The sequence below is a fragment of the Ochotona princeps genome, chromosome 16 (genome assembly GCF_030435755.1).
Source record: "Ochotona princeps isolate mOchPri1 chromosome 16, mOchPri1.hap1, whole genome shotgun sequence".
NCBI lineage: Eukaryota > Metazoa > Chordata > Mammalia > Lagomorpha > Ochotonidae > Ochotona > Ochotona princeps.
Window position 1 is genome coordinate 57645599 of NC_080847.1, and position 18732 is coordinate 57664330.

The 18732-nt window shown below is 50.0% G+C and overlaps 1 protein-coding gene across 1 annotated transcript; it reads right to left on the reverse strand.

Moving 5' to 3' along the window:
* Positions 1-351: 351 nt before the first annotated feature.
* ZIM3 (zinc finger imprinted 3) lies at positions 352-12827 on the reverse strand. Its single transcript, XM_058673976.1, is given in 6 exon segments — positions 352-452; positions 455-1281; positions 1510-1531; positions 1912-2010; positions 2484-2610; positions 12591-12827. Coding segments are annotated over 6 exon segments (1413 nt in total).
* Between the last annotated feature and the right edge of the window lie 5905 nt (positions 12828-18732).

Consider the following 18732-nt stretch of genomic DNA (forward strand, 5'->3'; position numbering starts at 1 on the left):
GGAACCTGCTCCACATCGAGGATCTAAGACATCAAGCGGTCACCCTCCCCCATCCCTGGGTACCGTTGTAGTTAGGCTGCTGGGAGCAGCCCTCCCCGCTCCCCCCAGATACACGAAAAAAAAAAAAAAAAACACCACCTTCAGAAAGAAATAAAACAGACTAGTAACGCATCTGTTGGGCTCATCCCTGAGCTGCTTTACATTCTGACTCAGTATTGCTCCTGAACATATGTTAACACACAATGCAAGCATTATCATTAACATAAAGGCCAAGTCCGGACTGCGGAGGCATCTGCAGCCAGGCCACCCCACCGTGGAGGCATGCCCACACTGCAGGCACGCACAGGGCTCCTATCCACTGTGGCTTTTCTTCCGGTGTCTCACAAAATGTGACTTGTCAGCAAAGACCTTCCCACACGCGGTGCACCCGTGAGGTTTCCTGGCACTGCGCCCGAGTTGTGCAAGTTGAGGCCCAGCTCGTGGCGAAGGCAGTTCCCGCGCCTGTTGCACGTGTACACTCATTTTCGGCTGTGAGTCTTCTGATGGCTGAGAAGGTTCGACTTCTGATAAAAAGCTTTCCCACATCTGGCACAGAAGTAGGGCTTCTCTCCAGTGTGAATTTTCTTATGTTGAATGAGGTTTTTCATCTGGATGAAGGTTTTGTTACACAGACTACACTGGTAGGCTCTCTCCCCAGAGTGGATCTTCTCATGGTCAATGACGTTGGACTTCTGGGAAAAGGCCTTGTAACACATGTGACATTTATAGGGCTTCTCCCCTGTGTGTGTCCTTTGGTGTTTCACCAGATCTGACTTGTAAATGAATGTCTTCGCACAGTCCTTACACTCGTGGGGCCTGTGTCCAGTGTGGATTTTTTTGTGCTGGAAGAGGGTTGCATACTGCTTGTAGGATTTGCCACACTCATCACACTTGTAGGCTTTCGTGGCGTTATGGATTTTCTCATGATTGATGAGGCACGACTTCCAGAAAAAGCCTTTCCCACAGGTCTGACACCGGTAAGCTCTCTCTTCACTGTGGACTTTCTGATGCTGAATGAGATTCGGCTTCTGCTTGTAGGCCCTTCCACACTCGCCACACTGGTAGGGCCTTCCCTCCACATGCGTGCTCTGGTGTTTGTTGAGTTTCCACTTCTCCTGGAACGCTTTTCCACACTGTCTGCACTCAAAGGCTCTCTCCCTGGGGAGCCCTGACTGGGAGTCACAGTCAGGATGTCTTCCCACAGGGTCCGACGTACTGCCGCCAGCTACCCTCCCGGATCTCCTACAGGTGCAAGACGGATTTAGTCCACAGCCTGGCCCATCTGTGCTGCGTTTCAGATTCCTCCCACGTGGGTCATGCTCTATGTGTCTGGGCCTTGAACCAGCTCTGCTGGGTGGGGCTGTTTTCCCGCGTCCAGGGCCTCTTCGCTTGGCTGACGCTGGTCTGTTGATCACTGACGGGATTTCTTTCTGGGGATCCTCTGCCACGGTCTGGAGCCTCCCAACATACCCTTCCACTGTCCCAGCTGCTCCTAAGGTGGAACAGAGAAACAGCCTGTGTAAACATCTCCAGCCCCATGAGGGAGATGTAAACGGTCGTCCTGGCTGGGGATCTAGTGTCAATGGAAACTGAATGTAATCTATCCTCCGTGCACCATTAAAGCATGTGGCTTAGGTAAAACCCAGTAAAAGGAGCTCCCACGGAGCAGCTGGCCAACATGCCAGAGAGCCAGCACCCAGGGAGCAGCTGTGAGCCCAGGAGTGCTAGTTAGAGGGAGACCGAACAGCCCCCACCCAGCTTTGGGGAGAACCTGTTGAGAAATTCCCAGCCTGCCAAATGACTTCCCCTCCAATGGAAAAACTTGCCTCTCAGGGGTCCTGGACTCCCCACCTTGTCTGTCACTCTGATTACCTCGTCTGTCGCCCATGAGCGCCTCACCCTCCACTGTCCAGGGCTTGCCTCCTCGTTCCAGCCTCAGGATCACGTCAGGTTTGGTGGCTGCCTCTTGTCCTGTTTGAAACATCCACAGGGCTTGTGATGCATGTGGGTGTGGAGAGGTAGGGTGTGGGTGTGTGTTTCCCTGGCAGCATCAGCAGTATGTATGAATGGGCAGGTGAGGGGGTGATGTGTCGGCGTGCAGGGGCTGGGCGCAGACACATACCTCTCACCCACCCATTCACACACACTGTGAATGGCAGCATGGGGACACACAGGGAAGGCGCAGTCAGAACAAAGAACAACTCTTCCTCCTGGGGGATGAAGTTTCCCCCAGACCAGGGCCAGGGCCATGGGGGAGAGCACCAGCCTGGAAGGCTGAGTTCCTCAAACTCCACATCAGGACGCTCCCTGGCCACACCTTTCTCCTAGCTTAGCCAGCGAAGTGTGCCCCTGGGTAAACCCCTGAGGTCCCGTGGCAGTGGGGGAGGGGGAACCCCTGTGTCAGACTGCATGTGCTGAGCCCCCCACCCTAGAAGCCTCCTCACCCAGGAAGACCAGGTTGCTGTAGTTCTCCAACGTCACATCACGGTACAAGCACCTCTGCTCCGGGCTCAGTGTCTGCCACTCTTCATAGGTGAAGTTCACCATGACATCCTGGAAGGTCACGCTCACCTGTAGTGAGAGTCACCATGAGGTCCTGGAGGACACACAATTTTTGCCACCACAGCACCAAGTTACAACCATGTGCCATTCACCACAGTCAGCATGACAACTAGATGGTGGTTTCCATCTAGTGGTTTTTCTTGCTCTCCTCCTACAAAAATAATAATAATAAAATAAAGAGAAAGGAGGGGAGCCAGCTTGAGATCATCTGCAGGGTCACACTCCCATGTCTGCCTCTCTCCACCTCGCCCTGTCTGTATGGGCCCTGTAGACCAGGCTTCCGTCAGCACTTCCTGCCACTCAACGACAGGTGTTGGACATCACACCTGCACAGTCCTTTGCTGCCAACTGGAAGACCGGCACGTGCTGTGTCCCTCATTGGTCTTTACCGTCCAGCCTGCCTTACCCACCAAGACCAGCCTCAGGCTTAACTTGAACAGCTGTGAAGAAAGGACTCTTCACAGTTGTTTACTGCCCCTGTTCCTGGGAGTCACTGTGGCTCGTGTCAGTTTGTGACATCCCAGCTTACGAGCTTCTGGTGTAGGTTCACAGAAGCTGTTCAATGCACACAGCACAAAAGGAAGGAACACACTAATGTATCAATAATTACAAGAGCCTATTGGGATGCTACAATCGTAATACTATTCCATCGGGACTTAACAATGGACTGGATTTGTGGGAGCAGTGGCCAGATGTTTATCTTAACAGGAAAGAAGAACCTAGAGTGTGATGTCTTTCGGTAGAAGTATGGAAGGAAGGAGGAAACTCAGCCAGAAGAACAGACTTTAGTTGTGAGCAGTTTGCACAAGAGGGACAGATTCGTTCATTTTGACGGTGTGAGTTTGGCGCAATTGTTGAGCCACAGCTGGGGGAGCCTGGGTCAAGTTCCGGCTCTGCTCTTCATTGCAGTTTCGGCTAATGTGTCCTCTGGGAGGCAGGCAGGGGTGGGTAGCTGGGTTCCTGACCTTGACCTAGCCGAGACCTGGCTATTGCAAGCATTTAGGCAGTGAGTCAGTAGATGGGGGTCGAGGTGGGAGAGAATCTCTCCCAGTTTTCCTTGGGAAAGCAGTAGAAGCTGACCCGCATGCTTGGGTCACTTCATCTACACGAGAGACCTAAACAAGCTCCGGACTCCTGGCTTTAGACCAGCTGAGCTGTGGTTACTGCAACAATTTGGTGAGCCAGCAGATGAACGATCTCTCACTTTGTCTCTCTCAGTAACTCTGACTTTCAAATGAATTAAAAAAAAAAAAAAGCAAACAGGTACCACTGTAATAGCCAAGTGGCTAAATCCTCACCTTGCAACCACCGGGACCCCATATGGGCGCTGGTTTGTGTCCTAGCATCTCCACTTCCCATCCAGCTCCCTACTTATAGCCTGGGAAAGCAGTCAAGGATGGGCCAAAGCCTTGGGACACTGCAGCCGTGTGGGAGGCACAGCCCCTGGTTTTAGATCAGCGCAGCTCAGGCCCTTGTGGCCACTTAGGGAGTGAACCAGCAGTCAGACAGAAGATCTTCCTCTCTGTATCTCCTTCTTTCTGAAAATCTGCCTTTCCAATAAAAATAAAATAAACTTAAAAAATAAAAAAAAGATGTCTCCCTCTCTCTGTCTTTAAAAACAACAAATAACAACATCAAAAACTCACCGCAAGATGGTTCATTTTTCTGTTCTTCTCCAGCCAAACAGTCCTGGAAGGAAGACCTGAGGGGAAGAGTGGCAAGGTGTATGCATCAGCAGTCATCCCGTGCAGAAAGATGCCCTCACTAGCTCCACTTGAGAGCCTACTGCACCGTTCAGAAAAGCCCGGGGCCCGAGGCAGGCAGGGGGAGTGCAGGTTCCCCTGCTGGAAACCACTCCCACCAAAGAGTGGGAGTTGGGATGGGGGCAGACCAGACCAGGCAGGGCTACAACACCTGTGGGCCTCATGTGAGCTAGATTGGGGAAAAGCCAGGTTGGGTTTACTGTTCCAACTGGTGTAAGAAAAATTAGAGCGGGTAAGGGTTGGTTGAGCTTTGCCACAGCATCAGCTGGCAGAGGCTGGCACTGGAGGCTGAATCTGTCAAGTTAAATTCCAGAACCACCTGGGGAGTGCATCATCCGGGAGTGGAAGTGGCCTAGAAGAGAAATAGTGGGTACCTTCCTCTCGGGTTACCACTCCCACTGGAGAGCATGAAAACCAGGACAGGGGCAGAGGTAGCTAGACAGAAAGGCACCCGCCAGCATGTGTGTGGGCTGGATAGTGGAGCTGGTTGGGTTGAACTAGGCTTCAATGCCTACTGACATGTGTGAGAGCTGAATGGGATGTGGGACAGACTGGACTAGTCTGCTGTACATACTGGCAAGTGCCAGAGCCAAGCCTCCTCAGAGGCTCAGACGGAGCAGTGGACAGCATAACCAGGTGCACATGGAGGGTATGGCAGTCCATAGCAACCTGCAGAGGACACCTGGCACCACAACAGAGGACAGAACAAATCAACCAACTACCCCAGCCATATGTTGGCAGTGAAAAACTGGGCAAGCAGAGACTCTAAGGTGGACTATGTCAATCAGTGGATTCTGCAACAACTTCATTGTGCTTGGAACGGCGAGATGGGCAGCAATTCATAACTGTTGAACTATCAAAACCACTTAAGCAGGACCCTTGGAGCATGCCCCACATCGGGGACCTGGGATGGGTGGGAGACTGGGTGAAGCTTCTCCCTTTACCTTCCCCTTTACCCCAGATATAGAAAAAATGTGGAAATGATAGTCTACCCACTTAAAAAAAAAAAACAAGCCCATGCCTGGACCTCAGTGAATCCCATCTGGACACCATGGTAACTTCATCATGGTCTCTTACTGATTGGCTAAGTTCTCATGCAGTTTCCAAGTATCACTATCCAAGCAGCTCTTGGCACCGTTAGTCCTACTTTTAATGATTTGCCTCAGCAAAAGTAAAAGCCCAAGACGTCATTCTTGTTTTCACATCCAACAAGTGGAAGCAATGAATGAGTCCATAAATTAATAAGCAAACGGTCCCTTGAAATTATGGTACAAGTTTGAAATGCACACAAGACCAAGGGGGCTTTGTTAACCACAGAAGCCAATGACGTTGTCTGCCCTGCATGCAGCAGTCTCCAAAGACGCCGTTTTGTCCAAGTGCAGACAGCCTGCCCAACTCCCAGCTGCTCATGAACTTGCCCGTGTGGACAGGGCAAAGGCTAGAGGGCTTGGATCCCTGGCACACACACAAGTTCATGTGCAGGGACAGTGGGCATCCATCTGAAACGTCTGCCTCCCCCTGGAGGGAATGGTTCCCACAAGACTGCAGCTTTTCCAAATCAGAGCCTTCCTCATCTACAAGAACAACACCCAGGTTGTAGGGATGGGAAGGCACAGCCACCCCAGGGCCGGGCCGGTGGAGGCCACGGGAACTCAGAGCCTGGATGAGGACACTCTGCCCGAGGCGCAGCAGCTTCTCTTCTGGCTGAATGTTGCCTTGACTCTTGTATAGAAAGGGCAGCATGTTGCAGAGCAGAGAGAAGGCTTGCCCTGGGATGACGAGCTTCAAGAAGCAGGTGGCTTTTCCCGAGTCTCGGCTACTGAACACCAACCCCTGACCCAATCACTGTTGATTTTTTTTCCCACAAAAAAAAAAGAATGATTTGTTTGAAAGTCAGTTACAGGGAGACAATGAAAAATCTTCCTCCTGCTAGCTCACTGCTCAGATGAGTGCCATGGCCAGCTCTGGGCCAGGTCAAAGTCAGGAGCTTCATCAGGGTCTCCCGTGCGGGCAGGCAGGGGCCCAAACATTTGTACTCTCCTCTGCGGCTTTCCCCAGACCGTCAATACATCCTAAGTGGAGCAGCTGGAATGTGAACCAGTACCCACAGGGTGTGCCAGCGATGAGGGTTGTGGGCTTGCCCCCTGCACCACATGTCAGCCCCCCACTGTAGCAGATCTTTCTAGCACAAAAATATTTCAGATAAATGCATTTTAGGCCCTATCACATATGAAAAACATACTAACCAGGATAGGAAGGCAAGTTTCCTATAGAAATGAAAACTTGGTTTTAAATCTAGGTAAACGTGACATTCACACCTGCGAAAGCACCAGAGGATGGCTCAAGTCCTTGAGCCCCTGCCCCACATGGAAGACCCAGAAGAAGCTCCTGGCTTCCATCCGGCCCAGCCCTGGCTGTTGCAGCCATTTGGACAATGAACCACTAGATGGAAGATTTCTCTCCCTCTCTGCCTTTCAATAAGTGTGACACATTTAGTGACAGGATCAACATTTTAATAATTTATTTTAAAATATAGCAATGTGTTGTCTTCCTCCCTGTCTCTTCTCATCTCTCTGTATCTAACTTTCCAATGAAAATAAATTTAAAAAAAAACAGGCCCAGCGCGGTAGCCTAGTGGCTAAAGTCTTCACCTTGCAGGTGCCAGGATCCCATATGGGCACTGGTTCTAATCCCAGGAGCCCAGCTTCCCATCCAGTTCCCTGCTAGTAGCCTTGCAAAACAACAGAGGATGCCCCAAAGGCTTGGGACACTGCACCCACGTGGGAGACCCACAAGAAGCTCCTGGCTTCAGATTGGCTCAAATCCAGCTGTTGCAGCACTTGGGGAGTGAATCATCAGATGGAAGATTTTCCTCTCTGTCTCTCCTCCTTTTTGTATATCTGTCTTTCAATAAAAATAAACCTTTAAAAAATCTTTACAGTAAAATAAATAAATAAACAAACAAATAAATCTTTTTAAAAATTGGGCCCAACGCAGCCTAGCGGCTAAAGTCTTTGCCTTGAAGCTCCTGGTTCCTGGCTTCAGATCAGCTCAGCTTGGGCTATTGTGGTCACTTGGAAAGTGAATCATTGAATGGAAGATTTTCTCTCTGTCTCTCCTCCTCTCTGTATATCTGACTTTCCAAAAAAAAAAAAAATAAGTAAATCTTAAAAAAATAAACATGTCAAGAATTTTTAAGTATGAGAAAGATTTGATGGGACCAAGCGCAATAGCGTAGTGGTTAAAGTCCTCGCCTTGAACGCCCCAGGATCCCATGAGAGCCAGTTCTAATCCCGGCGGCCCTGCTTCCCATCCAGCTCCCTGCTTGTGGCCTGGGAAAGCAGTTGTGGACAGCTCAAAGCCTTGGGACCCTGCACCCGAGTGGAAGACCCTGAAGAACTCCTGGCTCCTGGCTTCAGACTAGCTCTAGATCCAGCCATTGCGGCCACTTGGAGAGTAAACCATCGGATGGAAGATCTTCCTCTCATCTCTCCTCCTCTCTGTATATCTGACTTTGTAGTGAAATAACTAAATCTTAAAAAAAAAAAGATTTGATGTCAAAAAAAATCAAGACATTTAAGATTTAATTTGTAATCAGTGTCTAACAAATTGAATGTGATTTGCAGATTTTTTTAAACATTTACTTATATTTCTTGGAAAAGCAGATCTAACAAGAGAAGGAGAGACACAGGGAAAGATCTTTCATCCACTGGTTCACTCCCCAAGTAGCTACAATGGACGGAGACGAACTGATCCAAAGCCAGGAACTTACTCTGGGTATCCCATGCTGCTGCAAAGTCCCAAGGTCCTAAGGCTTTGGGCCGTCCTCTACTGCTTTCCCAGGCCACAAGCAGGGAGCCGGAGGAGAAGTGGAGTGGCTGGGATACGCATCGGCGCCTATATGATGGACGGCACATGCCAAGTGAGAACTTTGGCCACTCGGCTACCACGCTGGGACCCCTGTAATTTTTTTTTTTTCTTTAAGGACTGCTAAAGACAGAGAAGAAGCCTTAATGGAGAGCTGGGCATCCCTATGTGTTCATGCCTGCATCTAATGGCAAAATGGTAAACAGTTCTAGAATCAAAGACTAAAAGAAAAAAAAATCCACACGGATTTCTGACCACCCTAAAAATTGAGCAAAGAGAAAATCCTGAAGACTTGACAGGTGCAGTCGGCATCCAGCAAACTGGTATCGGAACAGTCCGTTTCCTTCCTTCGCACTGCCCGTGGAAAGCCCACCACAGCAGCATCACCATGCCCGAGTCCTCTCTGGGGACAGGCAGTCCTTTTCGACTGACACCTGCACATTTGCTTTTCCAGGGTCGCGGGTTTAGCCCGTGGGGAAGCAGAAGTGTTTCATCTGTGAAATTGTTTGCCATCCCCACGGGGCTCCTAAGTTAGTTCTTGCAGACAATGCCCGGGCCTCGGAGCCCTCTGTAACTCCATCTGAGGCCAGTGGCTCTCGGAGCCACTGGAGAATTCTGTAGAAGCAAGAGAGCCCAGGAGCCGTCCTGTGGTGAGTGGACTTGAACTCTGTTCCAACCTGGCTCTTTAGAGCCTTTTCCCCTCCAGAATTTTAACAACATGATCAAAAGCAATCATGAATCCCAAAGGAAACCAATCTCCTAAATGTAGAGCAACTCTAAAATGAACTGCATACAAACTCTGGAAGATCATGGAGGTGCAGACAGGTGCGGCATTAAACCCTAAGGGGTTCCAGAAAGCACAGAATCCAGCACGGAGGGACTAGGGTGTGGACACCCTCAGCGTCACTCACCAAGGGCACAAGGATCAGAGAGAGAGATGTCGCCCTGGCACAAGGAACCGATACAAGAGGTACTGCAGGGAGGCCAGTGCTGTGGCATAGCTGTTAAAGCAGCCCCCTACAACACCAGCATCCCACAGTGCTGGTTAGAGTCTGGCTGCCCCACTTCTGATAAAGCTCTCTGCTAATGGCCAGGGAACACAGTAGAAGATCCCCGAGTGTTTGGGCCCGTGCCACCCACGTGAAGCTCCTGGCTCCTGGCATCTGCCTGGCCCAATTTAATGCTGTAATCATCTGAGGCGCTCCTTCTTTCTCTATAACTGACTTTCAAATAAACAAATGAATATTGGAAGTAAAATGAGATAAACATTGAAAAAGTAGCACTGAGGGCCCGGTGCGGTGGCCTAGTGGCTAAAGTCCCCGCCTTGCAAGCACCAGGATCCCATATGGGTGCCAGTTCTAATCCCAACAATCCCACTTCCCATCAAGCTCCCTGCTTGTGGCCTGGGAAAGCAGTTGAGAATGGCCCAAAGCTTTGGGACTCTGCACCTGCGTGGGAGACCTGGAAGAAGCTCCTGGTTCCTGGCTTCAGATTGGCTCAGCTCCAGCCATTGCGCTCACTTGCAGAGTGAAACATCGGACGGACGATCTTTCTCTCTGTATATCTGACTTTCCAATAAAAATAAATAAATATTTTTTTTTAAAGAAAAAAGAACAGAAGATCTTTGTCTCTCTTTCTCTCTGTAAATCTGCCTTCCCAATAAAAATAAATAAGTCCTCGCCTTGCATGTGCCAGGAGCCCAATGGTAGCCAGTTCTAATCCCGGCAGCTCCACTTCCCATCCAGCTCCCTGCCTGTGGCCTGGGAAAGCAGTCGAGGATGGCCCAAAGCCTTGGGACCCTGCACCCGCGCGGGAGACCTGGAAGAGGCTCCTGGCTCGTGACTTTGGATTGGCTCTGCTCCGGTCATTGTGGCCACCTGGGGAGTAAACTGTGGGATGGAAGATCTTCCTGTCTCTTCTCCTCTCTGTATATCTGAATTTCTAATAGAAATAGATAAATCTTAAAAAAAAAAAAAAGAAAAAACAACAAAACAAAACAAAACAAAAGCTGTCCTGATGATCAACTATGAAAAAAAGTAAAAAAAAAAAAAAATCCAATATTACAAACCTTAAAACATGCTGTTTTCAGGGGGAAAAAAAGATAATTCCTGTGATAAAAATTTCATTTACATAGGAAAGCTAAACTAATCACCATGATCCATGGAATCAGCCCAAGGGAGTTGTCTACATCACAATCCAAACACCCACCCTCAGCAAGCCCCACCCTATCCCAACAGGCCTCCACCATGGTTCCAACCCAAGTCTTTCCTCTAGCTCCCATGAGAATCGTGACAGCAAGTCTTACTTCTCAAATATGTTCAGAGGCCAGCACAGTGGCCTAGCAGCTAAAGCCCTCGCCTTGAAGATACCGGAATCCTGGCGCCTGTTCTAATCCCAGCGGCCCCGCTTCCCATCCAGCTCCCTGCCTGTGGCCTGGGAATGCAGTGGAGGACCCTGCATCTGCGTGGGAGACCGAGAGGAGGTTGATGGCTCCTGGCTTTGGATCGGCGCAGCACCGGCCGTTGCGCTCACTTGGGGAGTGAATCATCGGACGGAAGATCTTTCTGTCTCTCCTCCTCTCTGTATATAAGACTTTGCAATAAAAATAAATAAACCTTTTTTAAAAATCGTAGCACCTCATTAAAATATAAATAGGTTCGACATGTTCCCAAGGAACATGGTTTTCTCATTTTATAAAAGCAAAAATTTCATCTTAAAGCGAAAGAGGAAGCAAGAAAAGCCAAGGTTTTTTGCACTTGGGCCATCCTCTGCTGCTTTTCCGGGCACAGGAGCAGGGAGGCAAAGAGGAAGTGGAGCAGGTGGGACTCGAACCAATGCCCAGATGGATGCCAGCACTGTAACAACAGCTTAACTCACCAAGCCACAGCAATGAGTCCCCACCAAAACAAAACTTTGATCCAAACGACAGATGGCCAAATTAGGTAAAATATCAGAACCTGTTGTGCTTTAGTAAGCTCTTGGTTTTTGCGAATTCCCCGCTTACCTCGGTTGCCTTGCGCGCAGGCGGACGCCGCGTGTGAGAATCTGCAGGCGCGGTGGACTTCTCAGCCGACCCCACAGCCGACCCCACAACCACCAGGGGAAGCCAGTCGCCGGTTAGGATCCAGCCTCCTCCCAGGGTTCCCTTTTCCCTGGCAGTCAGCCCGCCTGTGCACGCGCGGGATTGGACTGCTCAAAGTCCCCTACTGTTTATCATTGGTGCTTCCTGCTTCCGGCGTCTGGGAGGGGCTCGTTGCACGGAATGAAAAAAAAAATCAGTGTATGGGACTGAGCTGCTTTTAAGGTTGTCACACCCAGGCTGTGAAAACATGCAGGGGAAACACCTTGCAAACGCCCACGCTTGGTGGCCTCCGCCTTGGGGTGGCAGCTGAAGGCTGCTGACTCGCAGGTCCACGTCCTGGCTGCTCCACTTCCCATCCAGCTCCCTGCTAGTGCACCCGGGAAAGCCACGGGGGAAGGCCCAAGTGCTGGAGCCCTCACACCCATGAGGGAGACGCAGAGTTCCGGGCCCCTGGCTTTTCCTGGCCCTGCCGCAGGGGCTGTGGCCATCTGGGCAGTAGACCAACATATGGTTGAGCTCATTCAACCTCTCTGTGCAACTCTGCCTTTCAAATGAATGAAGACATTTTTGTTGTTGTTTTTGTTTTTTTAAGATTTATTGGGGGGCCCGGCGCCATGGCCCTAGTGGCTAAAGTCCTTGCCTTGAACGCGCCAGGATCCTACATGGGCGCCAGTTCTAATCCCGGCAGCTCCATTTCCCATCCAGCTCCCTGCTTGTGGCCTGGGAAAGCAGCCGTGGACGGCCCAAAGCCTTGGGACCCTGCACCCGCATGGGAGACCTGGAGGAAGTTGATGGTTCCTGGTTTCAAATCAGCTCAGGTCCTGCCATCTGGAGAGTGAACCAGTGGATGGAAGATCTTTCTCTGTGTCTCTCCTCTCCCTAAATCTGCATTTCCAACAACAACAACAGTAAGTCTAAAAAGAGGAGGAGGAGGAGAGAAGAGAAAACGAACTGCCAATCTTCTGTTGGAAACTGGGATAAACACTGAGAGGGCGTGTTGATGACAGGCTTAGCAATCCTGAGGATGTTTTGTGGATCCATATTAAATTTAGGACTTTTTCCTCTATCCCTTCAAGGAATGTCCTTTCTCCGAAGATGACGTAAAAACGACCGACCAGTACCAAACAATCGCCCAGGGATACCACCCCCACCTGTCAGGTCGGAGACGGGGAAGCGAGGGTGCTGGCAGGCGTCGTGGCCCGCGCGCCCTAGGGCAGCTGGGCTGCGGACATGGCCACGTGGCGCGCCCCACGCGCACGACTCCGGACCACCCTCACCGCGCTCGGCCTCTCCACCCGGGCGCAGCGGCGCTGCTGGTGCCGATCACGTTCCGCTGGGAGTCGCCCAGCCACGAGGTCGCTGGGGGACACTCCGTCCACCGGGGACCCCGGGACTCCACGACTTCCGCTGCCCACCTTGGACACGCAGGGCCCCAAGTCGCTTGACCGGGCGGTCTGCGCAGATGCAGCAGGAGCGGGCGATAGAGCGCTGTGTACTTTTAGCAGCACGTCCATGCTGAGCGGTGTCCTTGTGCGGATTTTCTTAGCGGCTCTGCCATTTTTACCACAGATAACAAGTCCTGTTTGGGAGTTCCACTGTCCCACTCCAGGTGCGTTGCCAGCCTCCCTTGAGCCTGCGCTCGCCTCTCCTTGCGGCCACAGCGCCTCACACAGAGCTTCATGGTGACCAAACCAAGCAGTTACAGAAGTAAATGCTAAAAAGCAGCCACTTTGCGGGGGGGCGGGGAGGAGAAATCTAGTTCTTTATTTGAAGTCAGATTCATAGAGGGAGTGACGGAGAAGCCTTTCAACTGCTGATTCACTCCCCAGACGGCCACAGACTGAGCGGAGCCAAAACCAAGAGCCAGAAGCTTCTTCTGGGTCTCCCATGTGGGTAGCAGGGTTTGAAGACTTGGGCCATCCTCCACTACTTTTCTCGCGCAGGTGCTCCGGCCAGCAGAGCCAGTAACGTGGACACGGAGAGGGTCTGGGGATGAAGCACCGACAGGAGACCAGTGGTGGTGGAAATATCTGTGAAGTCTCTCTTTATTGCCCTTTTACCTCTCCTTATATACTCTTCCCCCAACATCCTCATTTAGCAGCAAATTGGATACAGATGAGTCCAATTAGTCTAGGTGTTTTTAGCCACAAGCCCGGTTCCTGTTCTGCCCAGGCTAAGGAGCACTAATCAACTCCTTAGCCCACAACAGGCAGGGAGCAGGATTGGAAGTGGAGCAGCTAGGATTCTAAGCGGTGCCTACATGGGATGCAGATTTATTTATTTGGAAGGCAGAGAGAGAAGGAGAGATCTTCCATTATCTGGCTCACACCCCAAATGCCTGCACTGATGGGGCTGGACCAGGTTGACGCCAGGAGCCAAGTGTTTCCAGGTCTCTCGCCTCGGGGCACTTGGACCGTCTTCCACTGCAGAGGGCCGGATGGGAAACAGCAGTGCAGACTCGAGCTGGCACTGGCATTACAAGAAGCAACTTAACCTGATGCACAATGCCTGCCCCTCAAATACCAAAATGTTTAGGAATGACCACATACATGGACATGCATTAGTAAAACTCAACTGTTTATTTTGCCTTAATCTCACTCTGCGGACTTGCCTAGATGGATCTAGTGCATTTTAGTGCATTGTGTCACTTTAGACACTTGCCTTCCGTATGAACACAGAATTGTGCAGTTTCATGATAGGCACGTATTCTGGAATATGAGTTGTGGAGTTATTCCATAAGCCTAGATGGCACAACCCAACCCAACTCCGTGGGCAGCTTATTGCTCCTGGTCTACAGGTACTTACTGTACTGAATACTGCACTCCATTGCATCAGAGTACGTAGGCTTGTGTAGGCAGCTCATCTAAACATAGATCAGGGACAATACAAATGCCACATAGATTTTTATTTTTATTTGTTTCTATGGGAAAGTCAGATTTACAGAGAAGTAGAGACAGAGAGGAAGATCTTCTGTCTGCTGAATCACTCCCCAAGTGGCCTCAGCAGCGAGAGCTGACCCAATCCGAAGCTAGGAGCCAGGAACCTCTTCCGAATCTCCTACACAGGTGCAGGGTCCCAAGGCTCTGGGCCGTCTTCCACTGCCTTCCCAGGCCACAAGCAGGGAGCTGGATGGGAAGTGGAGCTGCCGGGATTAGAACTAGCGCCCATATGGTTTCCTGGACCATGCAAGGCAAAGACCTTAGCCGCTAGACTACGATGCCGGACCCCGTATAAACCTTTTTAAATGGTCTTCTTGTACTGGCCCTAGTGACTGGAGCTTGAGGATTCAGAAGTTGTCAAGTGAGTCAGCTCAGTACCTGGTATGTGACTGTGAGGCATTAGGGTATTATTCTACTGTGGTTTTTCTTTTCTTTTCTTTTTTTATTTATCTTTTACAATCTTTACATAGTTAATTAGGGCACAAAGGTTCCAGGGCTACAGGAAAGTGGGTACACTTATTTCCACATTCTCTTTTTTCTGTATCTGGTGTAAAGAACAAGATAAAGGGAGAAGCTTCACCCAGTCTCCTACCCATCCCAGGTCCCTGATGTGGGGCATGCTCCGAGGGCACTGCTCAAGTGGTTTTGATAGTTCAACAGTTATGAATCGCTGCCAATCTCGCCACTCCAAGTATGATGAGGTCGCTGAAGAATCCACTGATTGACATAGTCCATCTTAGAGTCTCCATTTGCCCCAAATTTCGCTGCCAACACATAGCTGAGGTGGTTGATTGACTTGTTCTGTCTTCTGTCTTTTCGTGGTTAGGGTTCTGAGTCCGGCATTTCGATTGGGAAGATCCCCAAAGAAACTTTGTCTGAGGTGTTCTCAGACCAGATACTTGTACGTACTAGCAAGCACAGGGCCCGGCACAGTCCATCGCCCCGATCAGCTGGTGGTTGTAATTGCTGGGCTGGTTCTGTTTTTAGCCCCGACTTCCACTGGAACCAATGGGTGTTGCAGTCCAGCCTGGTTCTTCCCAGCACATACTCAGCCCTTGCATAAACCAGTGGGAGCTGCAGTCTAGTCAGAGCAACCCACAATAACCCCCACCAGGCCCGCCCCCTACCCTGGTTTGTCAGTCTGTGTAGCAGACTAGTCCAGTCTGTCCCACATCCCATTTGGCTCTCGTACATGTTGATGGGTATTGAAGCTTAATTCCATCTAAACAGCTCCACTATCCAGCCCTCACGGGTGTTGTTGAGTGCCTCTCTGTCTAGCCACCCCAGCCCCTGTCCTAGTTTTTGTGCCCTCCCATGGTAGTGGTAACCCAAGAGGGAGGAGCCCACTATTTCCCTCCCAGGCCAGACCAGATTCTTGTGTGTACTTGCCAGCACAGGGATCGGTACGGTCCATCACCCCAATCAGCTGGTTGTTACAATTGCTGGGTCAGTTCTGTTTCCAGCTCTGTCTTCCACTGGAAGCAATGGGTGTTGCAGTCCAGTCTGACCCTGCCCAGCACACACTCGGCCCCTTACATAAATCACTAGGAGCTGCAGCCTAGTCGGAGAGACCAACAATAACCCCCACCAGGCCTGCCCCCTGTCCTGGTTCCCATGCTTGCCAGTATGTGCAGCAGGCTGGTCCAGTCTGTCCCACATCCCATTCAACTCTCGTACATGTCAATGGGCATTGAAGCCTAGTTCAACCCAACCAGCTCCACTATCCAGCCCACACACTTGCTGGTGGGTGCCTTTCTGTCTAGCTACCTCTGTCCCTGTCCTGTTTTTCGTGCTCTCCAGTGGGAATGGTAACCCAAGAGGGAGGTACCCACTATTTCCCTACTAGGCCACTCCCATTCTCGGATCATGCACTTTCCCAATGGTTCTGTATTTTAAGTTGACAGATTAGCCACTGGTGCCAGCATCTGCTATCTGATGCTGTGGCAAAGCCCATTCAACCCTCACCCATTCTGCTTTATGTTTGCACCAGTAGGGATAGTCAACCAAGCCTGGCTCTCCCCTGATCTGGCTTGCATGAGGCCCACAGGTTTTTTTTTTTTTTTTTTTTTTTTTAAGATTTATTTTATTGGAAAGGCTGATACACAGAGGAGGGACAGAAAAGTCTTCCATGCGTTGATTTACTCTCCAAATGAACACAGCAGCCAGAACTGAGCCAATCTGAAGCCAGGAGCCAGGAGCTTCTGAAGGTGTAGGGGCCCAAGGCTTCGGGACATCCTCCACTGCTTTCCCAGACCACAAGCAGGGAGCTGTATGGGAAGTGGAGGAGCTGGGACAAAAACTGGTGCCCATTTGACATCCTGGCTCTTGCAAAGAGAGGATTAATCTATAGAGCCATCATGCCAGGCCCTATTATAGACTGTATGTTTTTTTCACTCATGAATTCTCCTTAGTTTACTCTAGCTTTACAAGCCTTTTGACTCTTTAGTTAACAACTGTGGCTTAAAACAGATTGTGCAAAATCACTGGTTTATATTCTAACCTTACTCTTTTTTCTATTTTTGGAGTTCCCATTTTTTGCCTTTTAAACATTTTCTGGTTAAAAACTTAAGATGCAAGCAAACAAATGAGCATAGGACTACAATAAGTCAAGACCATGAACATTGCTGTCTTCATTTGTACACCCCGTCCCACTAGACAATCTTCAGGGTCATGTGTGCATACAGAGTAGTTACACAAACCTAGATGTTGTACCTGCCATACACATACAGTATCATGGGACAGGTCAGACACAGGAATGGTTGATCAGAAGGTCTTCATGGGATATTTACACCATGGGACAGTGTTTAGCCTTAGTTAGGATATTCTGACAGGTGCTACAACAGCGGTGAACCCTAAGGATATTCTGACTAATGAACTAAGCCAGACAGAGGACAAACGGAGAAGTTCACAAATACGGAAGGGTAGTCCATCTCCAGTTGTGCTGACTGGACCAGTAAGTCAAGGACCTCTCTCCCCTCTCTGTAACTCTAGCTTTTAAATAAGCAAAAAATCTTTAAATACAAAAGATCTAACTAAAACTTATTTATTTATTTGAAAAGCAGAGATCTTCCATCCACTGATTTAACTGTTCAAATGGCCACAGCATTTGTGGTGGGGCCAAGCAGAAGCTGGGAGTCTCCCACATGGGTACAGGGGATCCATTGTAGGCCATGCTTACTGTGACCAGCACAGCACGAACAGAGTTGGAGAGGGAGGCGACATGCAGCTGAGAACAGAGGAGATAGACACAAGACTTTAAAAGACTTCCTCATCTCTGAGGAAGGAGGCCGACCAAGAAGGCTTGCTGCCTCGATTTTTTTTATTGAATTGCTCAGTAAGTCAAATTACACGAGTTGATGTGATATAAGCGTTGATAGCTTCACCCCAAATTGATGCTACCCAGCCAATGCCCAATGATCAGGAAGCAACACAGAAGTCAGGACGTGACTGTCTCAAGGATATCCTAAAGCACACAGACCTGTGGCCTTGGACTGTTGCCCAGTTGCTGACCTCAGCTTCAGGCCTTGACCTTGGTCTCACCCTTTTGCCCACTCTCATACTATTGCCTGTAGAGTTTGACCTTGGTCTCTGGCACCAGCAGGCTGTGAGCTCATGATTCCAGACACAGTCTGTCCTGTTCTTTAGTGAATCATACTGGCTGTTATTTTTCAAACTGTGCAAACTTTCATTGACTTTCCACACACTTTAGAAGGAGCAGCATGAGAGGTGGAGAACATTTGAACAGGGCACAGATGTGGGATGCCTGCATCACCCCACAGCACCGACCCATTCATTACATTTCCATGGTCCCAATGGCCAATGAATGTTGAAACCAGAGTGGGCAGGTAGGGCTGTGTGGTTCCTCTCCTACTTGTGTTTAGCTCCTGAAGTCCTGTTAACCATTTCCCAGAGGTTTATCTTGAAGTCTCAGTGGCAAGGTAGATTTCTCGGGAAACTATTTGGGGCCCATATTGATGGTGATATTAAATATATGAAACTGTTCTGTGTCCACAATGTTCTTGTTCCAAGAGAAGACTTGCTAGTAAAGGTGTATTTATGCATCTTCATTATCTAAGGAGGAAAGACAGGACAAGAGATAAATCTTACAGGCCAATTTATATTCACAGATATGGACGTCAGCCAGTTCAGTTCCCCTCTTTCCGATCCAATGTGGAAGCAGTTCTCTGAGTACCAAGCTGTGCCCCAGCCTGCCCCATCAATAACCTGTCACCATCAACAACCACTTTGAGTACTCACTCTGCACACATGAGAAAAAACCTCACATCTTATCAGCACTGCTGGACTTAACAGGAAAAGTGAGCTGTGGGAATCCTCAGATCCACAGAGTGGGATGTCTGTGAGGACCGTGACTCATATCGGGGAGCCGGATTAAGTCTGCGTGGACGCACCCTCCCCTCTCCAGAGGCAGTGGATCCCCACGAGGCTCCTCTTGCCAACGGAATCAGGTGAAGCAGGCGGG